The 24,623-nt window shown below is 38.2% G+C and overlaps 1 protein-coding gene across 1 annotated transcript in view; it reads left to right on the top strand.

The window, feature by feature from the left end:
* Positions 1-740: 740 nt before the first annotated feature.
* Positions 741-24,623, top strand: part of Arhgef38 (Rho guanine nucleotide exchange factor 38) — a 90,377-nt gene continuing 66,494 nt past the window's right edge. Inside the window, exon 1 of the mRNA XM_042701809.1 lies at positions 741-1,018. Coding sequence (XP_042557743.1) covers positions 823-1,018 — 196 coding nt within the window. The 5' untranslated portion in view covers positions 741-822. The remainder of the gene's footprint in view (positions 1,019-24,623) is intronic.

Raw genomic sequence — 24,623 nt, 5'->3', positions numbered from 1 at the left:
TCCTTTGGGACCATGAAAGGAGTGATTTCAAAGAAGAGCATGTGAGGACTAAGATACTGAAAAGATTCTAGAACTCTCTGGGCATTGCCCTCCGCTTCTTGCACCTGTTCCCAGATCACTCTTAAATGTCAGTATTTATTTTCTCAGGAAGGCCAACCAGGGTGTGGCCCACGTATTTTTAGTAAATAAATGAAATGCTCAGGGTTGAAAAGCAGCAGCATTACATGGACTGAAAGGTCCGTGTCGAAACATTGGAACGATTCTAAACTCATTACTGTGCTAACACAAATTCTCATAGTCCCACACTGACTCCAGGGGGTCACAGGTGAATGACCAGCCAGAAGCCACACACATGCGCCTTTTCTGCCTCCAGGCAACAGACCACAACACAGTGTCCCCAGAGAGCGCACCTGTACACACCCTTAGGCATGCATTCAACCTACGAGCTGCAGGTTAGACTATGTGTCCTTCTTCCTCCTTGCTTACCCCCCACCCCCAGCCCCACACAATGGGACTCTTGTTTGCTTCAGTAGCATGTGACACCACGGTCCCTGCTTTGCCTAACTCGGGCTGTAAGTCTCTCAGGTAACAGGTGGCAACTTCCCTGTTGGATTCTAGGTAGAAAAAAAAATCATGACCTCATAGGGGTGGAGCTCTGGGACTCCACAGAGGTGGCTGTGGCAGCCAGGTGAGCTTGCAGTAAAGCTGTTTAGTTAGAAGGGGAGCAGTTCAAGTCCTCACTCCAGTGGCTTTAACTCGCACTCAGAGGCACCTTAGCAATCAGCATTACCAGCACATCTCTGAAGCTTGTCATTGCCTTACATGGAGCCCAAAGAAGCCACTGGGAAAGAAAATGTGGGCCTCAAGAAGAAAAATCTGACCTTCTTGAGGTCCAGACTGTATATGCTGGAGAGAAGGAAGACTGACACTGTGGTGGAGAGCGGTGTCTCTGGGGACCACTCTGGTACTTTGAGGAGAAGCCAGTCTGACAGGACCGAATACAACCAGAAATTACAAGGTAACCAAAGAAAAACCAACTGGCCCCAATTGCTGCACTCCCAGCTTCAATTTTAGTCTCCCCTATCTGCAAAGAAAACACTTAAGGCAGAGGAGAAAAATCAAATATGACTCCCTCTTCCCTTGGAATAAGAAAACAAAGTTAAATATGATTCATAAGTAACAAGGAAAAAATTTACTATGTGGATCAATTGTCAGAGGCAACTCTGAAGATTTCTTCATATTATTAGCTTTTCTCTACTGAGGCTAATATTTTTTCCTTCTACCTTCCTCTTTCTTTTCCCGTCCCCACCCAACTTAAAAAGTGGGAAGAACTAGATAGCCAATGATGTAGAAATGATCATATATAAACAGATGCAAAATGTCACACCATAAGATCTATGTAGGTAATTGTACTGAGTTGTGATTGTGGTTCTCGTAAATGGGGATATATTCGTGTCTGTGACGAATAAATAATGGCATCGTGAGTGAGATAGCATAAGAGAATTTGCTGAAAGTCATTTAGATGATCAGACCCTTAGAGCTAATTCAATCAACACCCAAATATGGGAAGAGATGTTTAGCATGTATATGTTGAAAGGATTTTGAGGAGATAGCTACTAAAACATGTCCTCTGTCTCAGGCTCTGAATTTCTCTTTTTCCAATGACCCTTCCTCCTAAAGTTCATTTGCTGTGGTAAAACTCATCTTAATGTTGACAACATCAGCACCACCCATGTAATCCTCTGTATCCAGCCTCTCCTGTTTTTGAACTCAATGTGTGTTGAACCCCCTCATCCCACCAAGAGCTTTCTACCTGGATTTAAACCCTAATGAGATTAGAAAAACCAGTGGGACATGCTTGTACTCAGTAGATCACTTTACTGAAAAATCAGTTTAAATTTGGCTATGCAACTTAATTACGAGAGATAAATGCATTTAAATTAAATCTCTAAAAATTATAACTAGTGGATAATTTTTTTTAAAAAAGGATCTGTTGTTCAGCATTAAATTGCAGTTAGTCTTATATGAAAAGAATTTGTTTTTAATGAGGAAGGATGATGTTTGATTTCTGAATTTAATTTCTGTCAGGACAATATTGGAAAGAATGCAGAATTTTAAATCACACACATTTGCTTTGCAATTCTGACTCTTTAGCCTACTACCAACTCAAGACTTTGAGCAAATTCCATAAACTTTCTGAGCCCCAATATCCCTATCTGCAAACATGAAACTGATGATGCCCTATAATGTTGCTGGAAGAATAAAAGTAGATAAATACCTGAAATATCTAGTGTATTGACTGACACTTGTTATATGTTCAGTAAATAGTAGCAACTTCCAGTGTTAGAAATAAGGCATACCATAATAATAGAACAAGGAGTGCCCTGGATAACTTATCTTCACATACTTTGTACATCTTTTTTCAACTTTTTTGTTTCTGTTTTGATAAACTACCTACAGAAATTCAATAGGGGTCCACTGCTTTATCCCAATGACATGTTTGTTTTGCTAATTCAATATCTTTTTGGTTCAGTTTCCATTAGAAACTGAACATAGGAAATAATTTTTGCAACTCAGGAAGTTTTGTTCCTCTTCCTAAGCTTACCTTAAAAAATTTTGTCTATGGCTACACTACAGCAGGTAGTGTTGGTTACTTTGCAAAAGTATATATTTCCATTTGACTTATGGATATCTTATCTTCTGCTGAGTTCTGCTATTGAGAGTTGAAGGAAGACTCAGGAATTTACCCATGTTCCTAGAAACATTTGTGCTTACAAGAAATAGCCAGAGAGTGTAATAGCTGTAAATTTAGCTGGCCTCCTGATAAGTAATGTTTTGTAGTTGTAATTCAGTAAAATCTAAGTGTGAGATCTAATTCCTAAGAGAGTTTTAAGACTAACTACTACAGATACTTTGGCAACAATAAAGGCATTTTTCTGATGAGCGTTCAAAACAGTCAGTTCTCTGGGTTTGCTGTGTGGCCTCCATAAGGACCACTATCATGTCAAAGACCTATGTCATCTTCAAAACAAATAAATGCAATCAAGTGGCATGATAGAAATAGAGGCAGCATCAGCAGTTCCACAGGAAGATTGGGTGGAGAAAGCAGTTAGGTCTTTAACAGGTGATAAGTTGTGTATGGCTAGAAGGTACAGACTGGAAGGAAAGGACGTTTTAACTTTACTGTACTTAGTCTGAAATTATGTTGTTCCCTTATTTTGCCTATATTAACTCTCATCTCTCTTACTGTTTGCATATATTATGAAAAAGGACTGTCTTGTTAACTGCTCCATTTTGTGCATGTTTAGTAAGACTCAGTAACTCTGTGTGTGTGTGTGTGTGTGTGTGTGTGTGTGTGTGTGCTAGTACTGGGATTTGAACTCAAGGCCTCATACTCTCACTTAGCTTGCTTGCTCACATCTGGCACTCTACCATTTGAACCATGCCTCTAGTCCTCTAGTCCAGCTTTTTCCTGGTTAGCTGGACACAGGTCTCCACTAATAATTGTGTTCTTCACTAAAAAATTAAACATAGTATTGCCCATATAATAACTGAATCTGACAAGTCTTTTTCATCACAGATGACATTCCAGGGTGCACATGGCTATTCCTCAGTTCAATCTTTTTCTTCCATTCACTGCAAGGGCCTACATCATTCTAGTTTCCAAGCTAGCTGAGTGTCTTATCACCTTTCTACCGGGGTCAGAGATTATCTAAGTAAGGAAGTTGTAGAAACTGGAGAAGGATTTTGTATATGATTAGGCATGTAAATTCTTCAATTCAAATGTGCACAGCTTATATAAAAGTGTAAATGGATGTATACACCTCGCTATACAATATAGATATAATATAGATAGTTGTACACAATATATAACTATACTTTTTATAAAAAATTCTAAAAACTGTACATGTTAGATATTATGGATATGGCGGTTTACCTCTCATCTGGGCACTATGATCTGAATGTTTGTCTTTCCCAACAAAATTTTCAGTTGAAACTTAATTTCCAGTGTGATGGTATTTAGAAGTATAACCTTTGGAAGGTAATGAGGTCCTGAGAGTCAAGCCTTCATGAAGAGAATTGGTGTCTTTATAAGAAAATATTAAAAAAAATCTTATCTGCTATGTGTTCTATGGATATGAACATTCATAAACCAGGAACCAAATCTGACAGGACCATCATCCTGGACTTCCCAAGGCGGTTTAAGGCACAGAAACTATGATATATTTTTATGGTAACATCCTTGGTCAAGATAATGGGTCAGTTACTTTGATTCTCTATGAACATACTAAGTCATTTTTTACTCATTTTAATATATGTATGCTAATCAATCACCAAGAGCAAGAATGAAAGTGAATGAATAAAGTGTTATTAAAACAAGTAAAAAAAATACCAGTTAAAAGCCAACTGCAGGTAGTTCATGCCTGTAATCCTTACTACTCAAGTGATTGAGGTCTAGAGGATCAAAGTTTAAAGCCTAGCCCAGGCAGAAAAATTTAATATACTCCATCTCCAAAATATCAGCAAAAGGGGAGCTGGACATTGGTGGCTCACACCTGTAATCTTACCTACTTGGGAGCAGAAATCTGAGAATTGCAGTTCAAAGCCAGCCCTCTCAGGAAAGTCGGTGAGACTCTTATCTCCAATTAATCACAGAAAATACCAGATGTGGCACTGTGGCTCATGTGTAGAGTTCTAGCCTTGAGCAAAAAGGAACACAGGGACAGTGAGTGCCCTAACCCAAAGTTCAAGCCCCAGGACTGGCAAAAACAAGTAAAAAGAAGCAAACTAACAAAAACAAGAACAAAATGCAGGACTGCATATGCCACTCAAGTGGCAGACCAGCAACATAGCAACCAAGCCAAGCAAGTATGAGGTCCTGAGTTCATTCTCCAGTCTAACAGACAAACAAAAAAAATCTTCAGGCAATATCATAAATGTAGTGCCTATTATTTTCCTTTTACAAACTTCATTTCACCTTTATTGAGAAAGAATTGATTGGTTATCTTATGAAATCCTAAAGGTTCCCTCCCCTCCCCCCGCATTGGGATGATTACAAATTACCTGAAGGCAAGAACGTTACACAGAATCACATATTGTGCAATATGAGAACAAAAAACTCCACTAAAAAGTTAAACAAGAACCATAAGAGACCATACCATTTATAATGTTTTTTTAAAAAAAATAAAAGAATAAGGACAATCTAATATGAGCTAACAATACTGGAAGATGTGATGGTTTTTGCTCAAGCCCTAATGCAGAGCAGAATAAAACCATTTGTTCAACTCTCTATTCACTGCCAAGCCTTTTTCATAGCTGCCTGTTATTTGAGTATTGAGTAGTCTATTCCTTTTACCTGCCTCCAAACACTATTTAGTAAATGCGAATTACCTGAGCCAGTAATGTGACACCTGTACAAATAGATGTGTGTCATGATTTGAAGGGCAAATCTTTATGAAAGTCAAAGCATTTTAAGTAGGTTCTGGCTCACTCATGCATAAAAACCAAAGAGACGCAAGATATGTTAATTTCCTTCTTTTTAAGTAATAAAGGTAACTTGCAGTCTTCAAGAGAATCATTTGTGTTAAAATGTGAGTCATCGAAATAAAGTTTTTAGCTATTCTACTATGACCACATTGTAATTGACAAAATTCCTCCTCCTGTGTTTGATGTGATTTTAGATGTGACTTTCTTGAAAGTGGCAGATATAAATTCAAATTGTGCTTTTTTAAAAAAGTTCACAAGATAAATAAAAAGTCCACAACATAAAATGAGAAGTCAGGAGAGAAGTCAGGATGAAAGAAAAGGAGAGAAGTCTAGCATAAAAGAGAGAGCATGCATGTGCCAGGCATAACTAGAAATGTCTTTTAAAATAAGTGTTGGGGGAAAGTCAAGTAAGAGAAAAGCACTCAAACCACATTCTCCTTAGTTTCTGTTGATACAGGAAATAAAAGAATGCCTCCATTTATGGAACTGTTTTCCATGATGGTCATAATCATATTGACTTCTGTACTTTTGTGGGTTTTGATTTTCTGGTGAGAGCGGAATTACCACAAGAATTGCTTAACTGTATGTAATATCAGACTTAGTGGCCTTTAGATGGTCCCTCTGAAATCTTTTCCTAAGGAGTTGAGGAGTCCTTGAGATCAAGGTCACTTCCTGCTTGGGCCTCCTAGCCCTACTTCTAGATTATATCAGGTACTTGGAATTTTCTGTTTCACAGATCTCAAAACTGGCTCAAGGCCTGCTTGGAACTGTTCCCAATCTGTTCTCCTAGGACAGACAGTAGCTACAGCTGTGTGTATTTTTAGGCCTAAGGGGCAATTGGTTGTAGGGTGTTTCTGAAGCTGGGTCTTACTAGATGTTCACCATGCATACAAAGCTCCCTTTGGGTTGATAGAAGAAAGAGTAAGATTCCACCCTTCAACGCTGGACAGAGTGGAGTATACTCCATGGCCCTGGCTGAGTTTTGTCATGAAACGCTCAGGGATCTGAGAACTCTAAACTAGAGCTTACCTTCCAGATTGTTATGAATACAGATGAGTCAAGACATAAGGGTATATCACGTTTTATTTAGCCGTTTAAACAGGTAAGCATAGGTTGTACTTGTGGCATTGCTCAGGTCCCACTGAAAGGCAGCAATGGTTAGTTTGGGGTTATTGGTGTTCAGCCCCTCCTACTAGATCCAAAGGGAAATTGACCCTTTTTGGGGTTGCTGGCATGGCTCAGTTGGTAGAGTACCAGCTATTGGGCAAAAGGATCAGGTACAAAATTAGAGTCCCAGTCTTAGACCTAAAAAAGAAAATCCAAAAGAAAGGGGAAGGAGGAGAGAATTAATGTTATCTCATTTCAGGGACTGGACTAGCCAGGGACTTCATGTATAGCTACTGAATTTCAACACCTTTTCAGTTCAGGTTTTACAGTTGAAAAAAACAGGTGGTAGAGCTTGGATTTGGAGTCCAATTTTAAACCTTTGTAAAACAGAATGCATCTAATTAAGTGTTTCAGTGGGCATTTTATAAGTATGGTTTACTAATATGAATTTGGTGATTGCTCTACAGGTCTTGCTATATGATGACATTCCATTACTGTGGAAAAGGTTTTCACTTTGAAATACCCAATCTTTCAAATTGTTATAAATGTGTTGTGGATCAATAAATTCTTTTTGGTTATTAGGTTACAAAATTAATTTATTTGCCCTATAATAATAGCTTAATGATCTTTATTTCCATTTCACTGAGTATCTTGATGGTCTTCTTCACTTTTATACCTGTGTCATCTATTTGTATCTCAATACAATTATATAGAGAGAAACATATATAGTTGTCTCTCTACATGTATATATAAGTTGAAAATGTACTGCAGACATGGGAAGGCATACTACAGTTACCAATGGAAAGAATAGAGTTATATACTGAAAACAAGAAGCTCTTTTTATGGGTGGACAATATTTCAATAGAATTATATGAAAGTCAGCTGTAATTGTGAGTTGTAACTTAAATGTATCAGGGTAATATAACATTGTAATTAAAAGCCTTTGTTCAAAGGTATTGTAATTTCTTAAATCAGAGAAGAAATGTATACTCCAGGATGCTCGCACTTAGGCAGTTTGATAAAGAATGAAAACTTATCAAGCTGGCATCCAGCTGTTACCTACGGAAGAAAACAGAAAGGTCATGCCATCTAGCTGCACATCTAAGTATTTGTGTCACAGTAGCTCCTCACAGAAATGGTTTTTCCTGAATGCTTCATAATGATAGGTCTCTAATGCCACAACAAAAAGTGATCGCCGATTTCTGATTCTGTGTTTGTTGTGAAATGGTTGATGAAGATATTGTATATCTCTCTGTATGCCAAAAAGATTTTATCCAAGGAAATACTCTGATTCCTCTTAGGAATTAGAACATGTTTCCTACCTAGATAAAAATAAACAATTTACTATACTTAACATTCAAGAGTTTATATTAAATTTGTTCCCACTTCCTGACCTTTGTATTAGTTCTTTTCTCTGCTTAAAAGTTTCTTCTAAATTGTGTGTGTGTGTGTGTGTGTGTGTGTGTGTGTGTAGCCTGGGGGCTTGAACTGGGGGCTTGAGCACTCACTGTCCCTCAGCTTTTTGCTCAAGGTTAGCACTCTACCATTGAGCTACAGCTCCAATTCTGGATTTTGTCTCTCTTTTTTTTTTTTTTTCTTTTGGTAGTTAATTGGAGATAAGAGTCACACAGAGTTTCCTGTCCAGGCTGGATTCAAACTGTAATCGTCAGCTCTCAGCTTCCTGAGCTAAGATTACGGGTTTGAACCACCAATGCCAGACTCCAATTTGTCTTTGAATGAAACAATCAGCTTTGACTGAGTGTCTATTTTACCCTTACTTTAATGATGAGTTCATGCCAATTTTATTTCCAAAATTCCTCTTAATTTGTCTAGTTCTCTTCATCCTGTTGGTAACTAGTTTAACAGTCTTCTCTTTGCATGACTAAAAAAGTAAAAGAAGTTGACATTAGCCCTATGACTATGACAGAATCAAGACTACCTTCTCTGCACAATTCTGCTCAAAATCCACCTTCTTAGTGAGACCCCTGCTTCACTTAGTCACAGTGCCTTAGCACTATTGAGTGTGCCAAACATTTATGTCACAGTGTCTTAGCACTGTTGAGTGTGTCATACATTTTTTCATTCATTGTTTTATTGTATCTCTTTCATCACTAAAAGACATTTCATTGTATTGCTAATACCAGAACACCATTTCTCAACTTGAGCATGACTTCTATTTTGGCTAGATAATTCTCTGTCATCCTGTGCCTTTTAGGGAATTAGCAGAATATCTGTTCTTTCTCTATCCACTAGTTGCTAATAGTCCTTCCTCCCACCACTTAGTGATAACCATCAAGAATGATTCTAAGCATGATACCAGTGGCTCCTGCCTGCAATCCTAGCTACTCATGAGGCTGGGATCTGAGGATTACCGTTCAAAGCTAGCCTGGGCAGGAAAGTCTGGAGGACTCTTATCTCCAAATAACTACTAAAAAGCTCAAAGTGGAGCTGTGGCTAGCCTTGAGCAAAACATGCCCAGAGACAGAGCCCAGGACAGCACATACACAGAAAAGTGAACATTTCCAAATACTGCCTGAAAAGAGGGGTAAAACTATGGGGTTAAGAACCACTGACTGCCACAGTGAGGACTCAAAAATATTCATTGCATAATGAGCAAAGGGCTATAATGAGTATGTCTCATCTAACTAAAGTTCCTCATTCTCAGCAATGGGACAATTTACAACAAAAATAAAATCAACTAACTGGGAAGGTTTCCCATGTTAATTTCCCATTCTATTCAGGACTTAGAATCTGTCTTTTTTTTTTTATCCCACTCATCTTCTCCAGCTAAGGACTGTGAATAAAGACATTTCCAGAAAATAGCCATTTAGTTAACTCCTAATTGTTCTTCTTGTACTATGCTGATCACTGCTGGGAGCCTGTAAATTCAAACCAAATGCCACTTAAGTATTTCTCAAGCCAGGTAAGCTTTGTTGAATTCCTTTTTTGAAATCCACTTCTCTACTTTCGGCAGCAATTAACAGTCAGAGAAAATAAATCACATACCTTTCAAATGAGGATAAAACATTCCCTTACCCCAGTGTTTGAGCCCTTCAAATCCTGAGCAGTGGAGGCTCTGCTCCTTCCACATTCTCACTTAATACCTCACTGGCTTTTCTCCAAAGCCTGCCTGACATGTAATTATTTTCAACCTATTTCACAGAAGGCCTGCTCCATTCATCTTTCTGTGGGTCACATTTCCATTGAAATTGATACAAAAAAAAAAAGATTTTACTGTGTGAAACGTGTCAGTAGGGTTCAATACATTGCGAAGCCAAGGTTTTGGGGGGAGAGAGGGAGGTTTCTAGGGGGGGTAGCATGGAATGAAAGAACATTTATAATATATCTGAGTGGTGGGTGACCATCTTACTGGAATCAAATTCTAGATTGAATTATGAGTAGGTGTTTGCCCTGTATGCATAGAAGTAGGGCCTGACTGAGACAAGGCAGGGTGCATTCAATGCCCTCAATTTCAGGCTGCTACTTAAGAGACTTACTCTCTCTAGAAATTACTTTTATTCTATATAAAAGATAGCACTGGTTAAGTCTCATCACCTTTTCTCCTCAGTCTTTCCCAGTGGTCTCCATTAGTTTGCATGACACCATGACCCAGTTAACCAACTCAGAAATCGGAGAATCACTGACTCCCCTTGTCCTTTACTCCTTACTTCTTTATCTCCTTAGCAGCTGTCCAAGTAAATGGCTACTTCTACCCTCATCCTTGCTCTTTGCTTCCCATCCTGAATATGGTCCCACAGATGCCAAAGTGATCTTGCTAAGAGAATCTGGTCATATCAGTTTTTATATTAAAAAAAATGTGTCATTTACTTACCAGTATAATGACTTGAATATGCAGTAGTCCCTCCAAAGACTTAGACCCCTTCCAGCAGATCCAATCATTGGGAGGTGATGGGATCAAGAGGACTCTGACCTCCCTGACATCCCCAATGGATTAATCCATTGATAGCTCAATAATTTGACAGCATTTAAAAAAGATAGTGGTAAGCGGATGGAATTGTCACTGAGGTCTTTGAGAGATCTCTTGTCCCTGGCTCCCTTCCATCTTTCTCTGTCTGCATTGCAGCTGCCATGAGATGAGCAGCACTGCCCCATCGCTGCCTTCAGTTACAATGCTTAGCCTTGCCATAGGCTCAGAAACAATGGACTTGGTGGATGGCAGACTCAAACCTCCAAAACCCTTATCTCATGTAAGTCAGGTATTTTGTCACAGTGACAAAAACCTTACTAATACATCCATTGTCCTTCAAAAGCTCAGATTGCTTAATGAAGCCTTTGAAATCTGTGTCTTAAAAGGTTCCCTCCACTCATCATCTTTTCTCGTCCTCTAATGCTTTGACGTCCCCGCACACCAAGGCTGTTTTCCATATCTTGTTTTGTAGCCAAAACTTTATAATGTGTTACTCCCTCCGATGTGCCACTCCTGTTGCTGGTAAGTCCCTTCTCTCTTCACTTCTTGATAGCTCTTCCAGATGTTACTTTTGTCACAACTCTGGTGGGCAGGATCACGAAGCTGGACTGTGCTTCTTAGAGCACTTACAGCGTATTTTAATTATGTCTGTACACAAGTTTTAAAATATTGATGGATAGTTTAAATTGCAAAATGATTGGTTTACAGACTCTTTCTAGACTAATTCTCTACTCAATCACTTATAATAGTCTTATTTAACACCTAATAAAGGAGCAGCATTTCGGCAATTTGACTTTATCAAATTATTTTAAAACATTAAAGCAATTTTCACAGAAACACATGCATATTCTTTTGCTCCTATTCCCTCAATTTAGGTGAGTTTAGTTAAATTAGCATAATTACAATACAGAGTTCAGTTGATATTTTGCTATTGAAGATAACTACTGGATTATAGCCTTCTGACACTAAGAATATTGTTGTCTTCACTATGACATGGAGAGACAACACAGTATCTATTCAAATCTAATAGGTAATTTTAAAATGTTATGAAGTTAGATATAATTTAACTTCAAAAACTAGAGAATTGGCAAAATTGACTGAAATTCTTGTATTTATTGATTCTTGCTTAGTAATGAACATGTTTGTGGCAGCAACAAAATTATGAATGACTTAGAGACCTTCTCTTTCACGCCTGCTTCTGTTATATTACACTGTTCTCCAGTTCCATGGCTGGGCAAGTTGCTTGGTAAAGAGATGTGGAATGGAGCACGTGGAACTTCTTAGTCTAATGTTGGGAGAACAGAGGTGAATGTGAGAAAGGGGTTACTAAGCGAGGTATTAAACAAAACCTTAAAGTTGGTGTAAGACATGTTAAGTTTCAGCACTTCTTTATTAAGGGATAAGTAATATTTCCATAGAACTAACTGGAACTATCAAAATAGAGTTTGGATTGTCATCACTGAGAAATAATATCAGCTCAGGATCTTCATCTTAATTAGTGAGGATCCAGAATCTTTCAAAGTAATGATAAACTGTGTATTTCCACAGGCTATAGCTATTTAGGTTACTTTCTTTTAAATTTTCTTGAGAAGTACATTTTTAGTGAATTCCTTGAAACTTATTTGCATCAGTGATTTAGCTTTGGGGTAAATGGAAGAGAATTCCATTTTTAAATTCAAGCATTATTATACTGTGCCAAACAACATGCAAAAGCAATAACCCTATCGCACTTGAGTTGAGTCTAGTAACAGCAGAGCCCATCAAGCCAGGCTCTGAACTGGCTTTGTAGCACTCTTTGATGTTTGTGTGCTTATTCCTGCCAAGAAGGGTACTTTCCTGATGGACACTTAATCTTTCTCCTTTGCCCTTGGGGCATTTCCAAAGAGGAAAAGAGAGGAGAGTCAGGCACAGCCTTTCAGAGTCAGATACAGAATAATGGCAAGTAAATCACAGTCATAAAAGCAACGAATGGCATCTTTTTTTTTTTTTTTTTTGGAGAGGTTTCTATGTGTCAGACACTGAGTAAAGTGATTTTTATTCTTTATCTCAATTCTTACAACCTCCTAGCAGCAAGGTTAAAATGTAGGTTTAGAAGCTCACAAGCTCAGGTTTGAATCTGGCCCCATCTCTTACCATGGTGAGCCCTGGGCAAATCACTGCAGCCCTGGGTTTTTCAGCTATTTTCATTCATAAGAGGAAGGAGTACACGTCTGTCTTATAGTGCTTGGAGGGGAAGATCCAGCACAAGTCAAGCTCAGTATTTGGTGTGCAGTGATCATTCAAACTATGAGCTGTTATTATCATTGCTATTGCTACTTTCCTTCTCTTTCATAGGTGAGGAAGTTAGGGATACCAAATGGCTTGGCTGAGGTCACACAGAAGTGAATTCTGTGTCTCACTATATACCTATCTTATCACCTATCACATGATGCACTATCAGTGATGGCAATGTACAGTTTAAGGGTGGAGTAAAAGAGCCAAGATTCTGTGCTAATCACATCTGCTTTGAATCTCAGCTCTTCTGCACAATCTGGGAATCACGGGGATGTTCTACTCTTTTTCCACCTGCAAAATGAACATAGTTGGGGTTATGAGGAAGATTACAGATTATGTATAAAGATTGGTGCAAAATAAATACTTGAAAATGTTGATCTTATTAGGCTTTTATAAGATTACAATGAACATAATTGTAGTAAAAATGTATGATCAACTACTTTCAAAATAAATTTTAGCATATGCTTCTGAAAACAAAATGTGGTATATACATGCATTGGATTATTACTCAGTCACTTTTGTGACAGTGCTGGGGTTTGAATCAACTCTTTTTGCTTTAGTTTTATTTTATTTTATTGAACTCTGGGCCCAAGTGCTGACTCTGAGCTCCTTTTGCTCAAAGCTAATGTTCTACCACTTGAGCTACAGCACCATTTCTGGCTTTTTTCTGCTGGTTAACTGGAGATAAGAGTCTCACAGACTTTGCTGTCCCAGCTGGCTTCGAACCACAATCCTAAGATCTCAGCCCCTTGAGTAGCTAAGATTACAGTCATGAGCCACCAACACCCAACTTTTAGTTTTATTTTTGTTAGGGATTTGCTTTTTCCTGGTGCCAGCCATAGACCATGATCCTCCTATATCTGCTCTTGTGTAGCTGGGATTACATGTGCATACCACCATGCCTGGAAAAAGTAAAGAGATTCTGATACATGAGATATTGCAGACAAACACTGAACACATCATGCTGATGAGTGCAGGTGGCTCATGCCTATAATCCTAACTACTCAGAAAGCTGAGATCTGAGGATCATGGTTCAAGGCCAGTCAGAGTAGAAAAGTCCATGAGATTCTTATCTCCAATTAGCGACCAGAAAACCAGAAGTGGAGCTGTGGCTTAAAGTGGTAGAGGCCTAATCCTTGAGCAAACAGCTCAGGGATGGCACTCAGGCCCTGAGTTTGAGCCCCACAACCAACAACAACAAAGTACATTATACTAATTGAAATAAACCAGGCACAGAAATACAAGTGTTTTAAGATACACTGAAATGATGTACTTCAAGTAGTCAGATGCATAGAGAGAGACAAAGAGTAGAGGTAGATGTTAAGGATGGAGGAGAAGACAGCATGGGGATAGTTGTGTAAGAGACAGAGTTTCCATTTGTGAAGGGGGAAAGTTTCGCAGATAGATTAGCCAATAATCAATGATGGAAATGTTGCAGAACTGCACAGTTAGAAACAGTTAACAGTTAACATGGTAAACTTTGTGATATATATATATATATATATATATACATATATATATATATATATATATATATATATATATATACCTGTATTAGAAAAAAGAGGGAAAGGAGTATAATTTTATATACGAAGAAATAAAGACAATGTTAACATTGTCTAAACGATAGCCTGTCTTAGGATCAGGGCATTTTTCTTCAGCCATGCTTTTGATGTTTTATGTTGAATTCCACCTGGAGGTCACTCTAGCCTTCACACTTTGTAAGAATGAGAAGGGGCTTACAAATGTTCCTGCCTGCAACAGATGTCTCTATTTGAATTGGCACCTGAGCATTCATCAGTGTAGATGCCACTGTAATGATACTGTCACGGGAGAAGTAATATTGTTCTGACACTAGAAGAACGTTTTTATTATACACATTACCTTGAAATAACATTTTTGCCAGGAAATGTGAGGCAGCGTACACAGAATGTGATAGAAAGGATCCAGGCTGAGTACATTCATCATGTGTGCAGCCTGTGATGTATAGCCGCCACAGCCTGGGAGAAGAGGATGAAGTCAACTATGAAGGTCATCCCAGTACCCAGTGTGGAACAGAGTTGAATTCCATATGCTGCTTAGTCTATTTGGACTTCAACTCTTCATTGTTAAGCCTTCCTTTCTATGTGAGTTTTATAACTCCCATAAGAATTTTTTTTTCAAAAAGAGATCTATTTTGTTTAAATTGCCTACACTCCAAACCCAACTCAAAACATTTTGAATTGCAAAACATGATTCTTCTGACATTGAAGCATTTTTCTCTCTCTTTTCAATGACTATAATCAATGTTAAATTTAGGGAAAGAATGAATATGCCTTTGAAGACCTTGTATGTGTCTATTCTATTTGTCTCTGCTTCAAAGTCTCGCTACATGATTCCTACAACCTCATCACCACTTTTTAAAATATTTTTTTCATCACCATTTTTAAAGGGTAAAATATTCAACCACTGGTGCTGGGAAAACTGGGCGGCCACATGCAGAAAACTAAAAGTGGACCCCAGCCTATCACCATGCACCAACATCAACTCAAAATGGATTAAAGACCTTAACATTAAACCTGAATTTCTGAAACTACTGCAGGACAGAGTAAGAGAGACACTTGAACTAATAGGCACAGGAAGGAACTTCCTGAACAGAGTCCCAGGGTCACAACAAATTGGAGAGAGACTCAACAAATGGGACTACCTTAAAATAAAAAGCTCTGCACAGCTAAATCTATCGCAACCAAGCTAGAAAGACAACCAACTAATTGGGAAAAAATATTTACCAGCAATATATCAGACAAAGGGTTAATATCCAGTATATATAGGGAACTCAAGAAACTAATCCCTCCCAAACCTAACAAACCAATTACTAAATGGGCAAGGGAACTAAAGAGGGACTTCTCAGATGAAGAAATAAAAATGGCAAAGAAACACATGAGGAAATGTTCATCATCCCTGGTGGTGAAGGAAATGCAAATAAAGACAACCCTGAGATACCACCTGACCCCAGTCAGAATGTCCCACATCCACAAATCAGCCAACGACAAATGCTAGAGGGGATGTGGAGAAAGAGGAACCCTATTACACTGCTGGTGGGAATGTACACTTATACAACCACTTTAGAAAGCAGTCTGGAGGGTCCTTAGAAAGCTAAAGATTGACCTCCCTTACGACCCAGTCATACCACTTCTAGGCATCTACCCTGAACAACAGGAACCAATATACAAGGACACATGCACCTCCATGTTTATTGCAGCACTGTTCACAATAGCTAGGATATGGAAACAACCCAGATGCCCCACCACAGATGAATGGATCCAAAAATTGTGGTGTCTATACACAATGGAATATTATGCAGCCATTAGAAATGACAAAATAATGGCATTTGCAGGGAAATGGATGGAGCTAGCAGGAATCATGTTGAGTGAGGTAAGCCAAGAGCAAAAAGACAAACAGTACATGGTCTCCCTGATAAGTGGATGTTAAATGCAAAATGTTAGGTGATACAACAAAATTAACAGGACTTAAGAAACAAAGAACTTCCACTCATATGGTCGAACTACTACTAAATATCCCCATGCTGCTGATCACATGTATGGTATATATGTGTACACCTTTATATGTTATAGACTGTGATAGCCAATTTGCTCCAGGAAAGTTAGAATGAGTTTGTGACTTTAAATGAGCATTATTATTCCACAATACTGTGAAATTTGGGAAATTATGTAATCACTTAATCACAATTAAAAAAAAAGAACCTCGGGGAAGGTAGGGAGGGAAGGGATGGTAGGGGGAAAACAATGGAGGGGGTAACAATGCTCAATAGAAAGTGTACTCATTACTATACTCATGTAACTGTAACCCTCTGTATAGTATCTTTATAATAAAAAATTAAAAAAATAAAGGGTAAAATATACATAAAATTTACCAGTGAAACCATTTCAAGTCCACAGTTTCACAATATGAAATATGTTCATCATGCTGCCAACCATATTTTCATCTTACAAAAGTGAACAGAAAGGCTGGACAATATATATTACCCTTGTAATCCCAGGTACTTGAGAGGCAGAGATTAAAAAGACTATAGTTTATGACCAGCTCTGGTACAAAGCAAAACTTTCATAGCAACAAATAAGCTGCATGTGGTGGTTTGTGTCTGTCATCCTAGCTGCAGGGAAATCAGAGGTAGGAGGATCACTCACTGAAGCTAAAAAGGCTGGCTTTTCCAATTTCACTATGATCTATTGCATTCCAAATAATTTAATTGGCACCATTCACTAATCTTGTTTTTTTTTAATATACCATTTTATCTTCCCATTGATTTTTTTTTTTAAATCAGTGTGTCAGCACTGGGACTTGAACTCAGGGCCATGTACTCTCGCTGAACTTGTTCACACAAATCTGGGGCTCTTCCATTTGAGCCACAGCTCTACTTTGGGCCTTTTGTTGGTTAATTGGAGATACGAGCACCAAGGATGTCTCTGCCTGAGCTAGATTGGAAGCCTGATCCTCAGATCTCAACCTCCTGAGTAGCTAGGATCACAGGCATGAAACAAAAGCTCCTGACATTGAAATTTCAAAATGCAATCTTAATGTAAAAATATCCAACATTATTGCCATACTACAAAGATGTGTGAATGTTTACAATGCTACCTGGGCTCTACAATATCTTTTCAGGCTGTTCTCATATCTCCTTTTCTGCCTGGGCACTCCACTTCAGTAACAGGAGTCCCTCCTGATTCTCAGTAGGGCATACCCAGTCCTGACCCCGGTTTTCCACTGGCTTACATATCATCGGGAAACCACTTACCCTGACTCCTTTACCCATCAAGTCTTTCCTCAACTTTAGACCTTCCATGTACTTTAATTTAAAATTCATACATCAGTTGTGGGGCTTGAACTCTGGGCCTAGGCGCTGTCCCTCAGCTCTTCAGCTCAAGGCTAGTGCTCTACCACTTGAGTCACAGCACCACTTCTGGTTTTCTGAGTGGTTTATTGGAGATAAGAGTCTCATGGATTTTCCTGCCTGGGCTGGCTTTGGACTGTGATCCTTAAGTCTCAGCCTCTTTAGTAGCTAGGATTACAGGCATGAGCCACCAGTGCCCAGCAGCAGGCAATTCTTAATAGCCCTCAAAACCTTAATTTTTTCCCTATACCACTCATCAGCTTTTAGCATTCTACAAAGCATATTTCAACTCTGTGTGCTCTCCGCCCACTACAAGTTAAGCTCCATGAAGGAAAGGATTTATTGACAATTAAACTCCTGCATCCTAAACTTCTAGAACAGTTTCAGGCTCTAGATAGGCCTTTCATTATTCTCTGTTAAATATTCAACTAATTTAGATCTGTAACTTTTTTTTCTTTTCTTTTTTTTTTTTGGTCGGTCATGGGGTTTGAACTCTGGGCCTGGGTGCTGTCCCTCAGCTCTTCAGCTCAAGGCAAGCAATCTACACTTTACAGTGCCACTTCCAGTTTTCTAGGGCTTTATTGGACATAGGAATCTCACGGTCTTTCCTGCCAGGGCTGGCTTTGAACCGCGATCCTCAGATCTCAGCCTCCTGAGTAGCTAGGATTACAGGCATGAGCCACCAGCACCCAGCTTAGATCTATAACTTATATACGAGCCAGCCAGTGTCTCCAAATAACTAAGAACCTCTCACCTCTCACCACCAAGTGCTAACATTGAGATAGATTATTCTTATTGATGTCTCTCCTTTTGAAGCATTTTTTTTACTGAGTAAATTTCCTTCCCTGAGACTTTTCCCAACTGTTCTTTAAAAAGAGTCCTAGAGGGTTTTTTTTTCTTGGTTTTTGTTTTGTTTTGGTCTATTCAAGGTTTAGCTTATGAAAAACATAGAAAATAAATCTTGGACAGGAAATATCAGTGTGAAACACAGCTAATACCACTATGATAAGCAGTAAGACATACGCATGTATAAACACAAAAGATTCCCATTTACATACAGTTAAAAGTGAAGATCAAGATGCGGAAAAACACATATATGAGGTAATTTTTATTTTAACATCGTTAATAACATCATTTAGTTGTACAGAGGATCTCCTTTTGAAATGTGTATAAATGCATACATTATACCTCGATTAGACATATTTCCTCCATCATTCTCCCTCATCCTTTCTTCCCAACCTCTGCTTCTAAAACTAATTTCAACAAGCTTTAGTGCACTATTTTCACACATATAAGCTAAAGTATTTTTCCATATTTCTCCTCTTTCACCCTCTGCATTCACCTTCTACCACGCCCAACTAGTACCTACACTTTGTACACAATCTCTTTTATATTACTATCATTTATTTTTATTGTATGCTCATTGTTTCAGAGAGTTTAATTGTAGTATTTCACAATGCATATACAATATTTTAATCAGATAAATAAAAATAGCTATAATTCTGTGTTTGTATGTACCTGGAAATATTTTGGGAAGATAAAACACTGAACTATAAATAGCTAGTCATGCAATGAAATTCTATTATAATAAATAAGGATGTTATTTACTAATAATAGCAAGCATCGTAGATGCTGTAATACAGCACTCTTGCAAATGTTTCATAAAACTTAACTCACTCAATCTTCAAAACAATACTACAAGGTTTTAATACCATTGAACTTAATTTTCAGATGAGGAAATCCATAGAATTAAATAAATTGCTCAAGTGAATAGATGTACTAAATGGTAGAGGCAGAGTTTGAACCCTTATGATCTGGCAACAGAGTCTATTCAGTTGTCTCTTATAATTACAAATTTTACAATTTAAGAAAAATAAAGCAATCATCTCTTCTTAGGTTCACCCCCAAATAGAAAAAAAATGTTACAGCAGCAGCAAAGTTTAAAAAAAAAAAAAAAAAGATAGCCGGGTGCCCCTGGCTCAGGCTTGTAATCCTAGCTACTCAGGAGGCTGAAATCTGAGGATTGCTGTTCAAAGCCATCCCGGGCAGGAATGCCTATGAAATTCTCATCTCCAATTAACCACCAAAAAACCAGAAGTCATTCTGTGGCTCAAATGGTAGAGCACTAGCCTTGAGCTGAAGAGCTGAGGGACAGCGCCCAGGCCCAGAGTTCCAGCCCCATGACTGACAAAAAGAAAAAACAAAACAACTAATTGTAAACAAAACCTAGCTATCCTTTACTTGTGGATGCTTTTTCATTTCTGTAAAAGAGCAGAGTACTTGTCACACATCTGCCAAATCTAAGCAAGCTGCTCAGGACTTTAAATCCCAACCTCTGTTCTGACTTTCCTCTACAGAAGCTATCCCAACGAACACAGCTTTCTATTCACTTTAGGGGCACGCATTTTTCTTGACAAGTTGGTAAGAATAAAACAATGGGATGACTGTTTTAGATGGTGGAAAAGTTTCAAAGTACAGATGCTCCTTCATTTTTGAGTTCTATCCCAAATAAATTCATCATCAATTGAATATGTAATAAGAGAAAGTAGCAATTAATACAACTAACCTACAGATATTATAGTTTAGCCTAGCTTACCTTAAATTTTCTCAGAACTTTTATATTAGTCTACAATTGAGCAAAATAATCTAACTGAAAGCCTATTTTATAATGTGAATATCTTATTTGAAATACTCTACTGAGAGTGAAAAACAGGTTGGAGAGCATGCTCTCACGTAATACTCAATAAGTTGAACTATGTATGTTGGAGACTGTCTTTATAGAAGATTCCCTTGCTTACAGAAATACTCAAAAATTGTATTATTTTGAAGATGCCAAGGAACTTCCACATACTTCTGTATGTCTTCATGATAAAACTGATGATTTTCATTTATTGCTTACAGATGAAGAAAATATAATGCTGTGTCTACCATAATCTGATTGCTCCGAATGGCAGCACTGATCTTAAATCTGAGCATCCTTGCCAGGCACTGGTGGCTCACTCTTGTAATCCTAGAAACTCTGGAGGCAGAAGTGAGGAGGATCTCAATTAAGCCAGTTTTAAACCAGCATAGGAGGAAAAATCCACAAGACTTACCTCCATAAAACTGACAAAAAATAGGGTTGGAGGTGAGGTTCAAGTGGTAGAGTACCAGTTAAGCACGGAGGCAGTTGAGCAAGCATGAACTCCTGAGAATTCCATCACTTCAAAAACAAATAAACACACACACACACACACACACACACACACACACACACAACAACAACAACAACAATGATAATCTTCCTCCAAGCCACAGCAAACTTCTTCAACCACACTTGGTTGGGTAGGAATCACCATAGATATTACCAACAAAATTTGGTAAAGTAGTGAAAATTCATTACTTCTAGAAAATAAAGTCGGAGTTGAAAGAAATAAAGGGTGAGAAGAGAGTAAGAAACTACATAGTAGTAGTGCTTTCATATGCAGTGGTACATTTTGGTTACAACAACTTAAATATCCTGTTTTTTAATTTCAATTTCATTTTTTTTAATATGATCTCTTCCACCTATTGGAAACTACTGGAAGACATTCATTCCTAAAGTTGCATTTTTCTTTTTTTTCTCCCCCTTATAATTAGCATCTTTTTTTTTTCTATATCCAGAAATGAAGGTCTGTTGTTGCTGATTGCTGACTACAGTGATATTGACTGGCAATATTATTCTACAAATATTTTTATATGTACAAATGTGGTTTAACTAAAAGGTAAAAGAATTTAAAGACAGAGAAGGATATTATAAAAATAAAACTTGGTGTCTACAATACATTGCATAGTTTGTTGGTTTAAGAAATGCAAACATATGAAGTGTTTAGAGATATGATCATAAAATGACGCAAGACAAGTCTTTGTTCCTGCAATAAACTTGAGTCAAAAGTGCAAACAAATATATCTCATAATGTTGCTCAAATCTGGATGGTCAGAGAAGGTTTTTTATACCAGAAAGGACAAGTTTCTGAAGTTGAGTATCTTGGCTGATTGAAACTTTATTTCAATACATCATTTTAGACAAGTTTCTGGGAAGTAATAGAACATGTAAGAAATTTTTTATTAAAATACCCATGTAGAGAGGTAGAGCAAGATGACAGATTAAAAGCTATCTCCATTTGACTCTGTAAATAAGAAGTGTCATGGTAACAGACATTATGTTGGAAGGAGAGTAAGAGTGAAAGAGCATCAGGAATAACAAAAAAGGGACAGGACAGAGGAAAAGTAGGAAATAGTCTATACTATATCTCCAACCTGGGCTTTCCTGGGAGAGAAGAAATAAAAGGCACAACAAGAAGGTAAACCAGTTGGCCCTGGTGGCTGACTTAGCAGACCTAGCCATGGGGTAAGCCCAAACTTCCCACATGTATTACAGATTTGGTGTGGTAATGATTATTCCTGCATAGCAGGTTGGCATTGGAGAATGGAGACATTTTGGGGTTCCTGCCACTCTAAGTGCTTTAGCCAGGTGTCATCTTAAGAGAAAACCTAGTGTTTGAGACTCAGATATTCTGAGGACATGAAAACAAGGAACACTCATGGCTCATTAAGCCTGGGATGCCATGCCAAAGTGGGTGAAAATGGCCACAGATGGGGTAGGGTCAATATGGACCAAGTGGGAAGTTTAAGTACCAGAGAGCTTGAGCAAGGATAGAAACAATGATCAGTGTTCCCATTCTCCCAGAAAAGGCATGAGTCCTATAGCCAGATGTTTATTGTAGAGACACCACTCTGAGCCCATGGCTGACAGTGTTTGGCCTCCTCCTCACAGCTATGTAGGGGTTGATACTGAGCAGGAGTGAGAACTCTAAGCCCAGGCTCTGTACACAATGTGCTTTGCCAAGACTTTTCGCTCTAAAAAGGATGTTTACCAGGGAGTGAGGTCTGAAAACGCTGACTGACAGTACTGAGGGGCCTGTGGAGCAAGAGGAAGCCTACATGGTCAACAGTCTACATTGCTCCTTGTGGGCAGCCATGGCCCCAGTAGACAAAGGATGTTTCTAAAGTAAAAGCAGCCTCGAGGTGGTCAACTGACATTGTACTCACCTCACACTTACCCTACATATAGCAGCTTCAGCCTGTACACGAGGAACTAGTGTACAGGAACTACAGCTAGATTTTTTCTCTCCTTCTTTCTAAAAGTCTTGGTTGTCCAACATTTGATCTAGTATAATTCACTGTTGCATTTTCCACAGATGTTTGATTGCTAAGATTTTGCTTGAACTCCTAAAATTAGTGGAGCCGGAAGAGACAAGCTTATTACTTCTCAAAGTGTCTGTTCACATTCTTGGGTCAACCTCTTTACACGGAATCATTAACTCCCCTGGTAAACATTTCACCTTTTAACTTGCTTTGTGGAGTCGCCAAAAGTACACCTCCCTTTACTTCCTTTTGCATACACTGTGACCTGTATTTTTCCGCCTGTGGATCCTGTACAGAACCTTTTGTAGAGTTCTACATTCTCAGAAGTGTCAACATTGAAGATGTCCTACCTATTAGCTACTAGAATTGTATTAATGTTAAATGAAACAAAATTGTTTATGCAACTGAGGAGACTAATATGGAAATTAAGCTTCAAGCTTGAAGCAAGTTTATTTATACACACACACACTTGCTGATTTCTTGGTTTATTTTCTGCATTGATAATATAGTTTTTGGTAGCTTTCATATTTTTACAGTGCTTTAGGCACTTGAAACTACATAGTTTTCTTTTCTTTTTTTGGGGGGGGGTGTCCAGTCATGGGGCCTGAACTCTAGGCCTGAGCGCTGTCCCTCAGCTCTTCAGCTCAAAGCTAGCACTCTACTACTTGAGCCACAGTGCCACTTCTGGCTTTTTTTTTCTGCTTATGTGGTGCTGAGGAATCGAACCCAGGGCCTCATGCATGCAAGGCAAGCGCTCTACCACTGAGCCACCTTCACAGCCCAACTACATAGTTTTCTTACCTTAATACTTCATAGAAAACCATCAACATCTCCTTAGTACTACAATTTTTAACTAAAACTCTTGGGCTCATAGTTCAATAATTTTGAAATAATAAGATACACCTAATATTGGAGATGAGCCAGGAAAAAAATCATAATTAAATTTAGTTAGTCTACACTGACTCACTTTGTGAATTAAAAGAAAACCCCACAATCATGTGTGATAGTTTTTCATTTCATTGTCTGAGTATTACCCATTGATAGTGAGGGATAATTAATTTTACTAACAGGGACAAGCAAAATTGGAAAGGACTTTCCTTAATTAAAATCTTCCTTTAATTCAAAAGCAAACATGTCTAGAAGTTCTGAACTGTATTTTTATACAGGCTGAAGGCCTACTTTAAAGACTAGGGATCTAGAAAGGGATGTTTTAAAGAAGCCATGATAACCATTCTAACTTGGGTGAGGTGGTATCTCAATGTTGTTTTGATTTGCATTCTTTTATGGCTCGGGAGGTTGAGCATTTCTTCATGTGTCTGTTGGCCATTCTTTTTCCTCTTCAGAGAAGTTTCTCTAAGTCTTTAGCCCACTTAATTATTGGGCAGTTGTTTCTTTGAAGATTTGTTGTTGGGGGATTTAATTTTTTGAGTTCCAGATATATTTTAGATATGATACCCTTGTCCGTTATATGGCTAGTGAAGATCTTCCAATCCGCTATTGATTACTATTGATCTTGCTACCTATGTCCTTTGCCATGCAGAATTGCCATGCAATTAATGTAATCCCATTCGTCCAACCTTTCTTTGATTTGTCTTGTTTCTGGGTCTCTTTTAAGAAAATTTCAGCCTGCGCCAAGGAGACCTAGGGTTTCTCCGATTCCATCCTGTAATGTTTTCAGAGTGTCTGCTTTGACTCCATGGTCTTTAATCCATTTGGAGTTGATTCTGGTGCAGGGTGATATATAAGGATCTAGCTTTAGTTTTCTACAAG

Source organism: Dipodomys spectabilis, unplaced genomic scaffold (assembly GCF_019054845.1).
Source record: "Dipodomys spectabilis isolate Male_0828 unplaced genomic scaffold, ASM1905484v1 ptg000297l, whole genome shotgun sequence".
Classification (NCBI taxonomy): domain Eukaryota; kingdom Metazoa; phylum Chordata; class Mammalia; order Rodentia; family Heteromyidae; genus Dipodomys; species Dipodomys spectabilis.
This window is presented reverse-complemented; position numbering and strand designations above follow the sequence as displayed.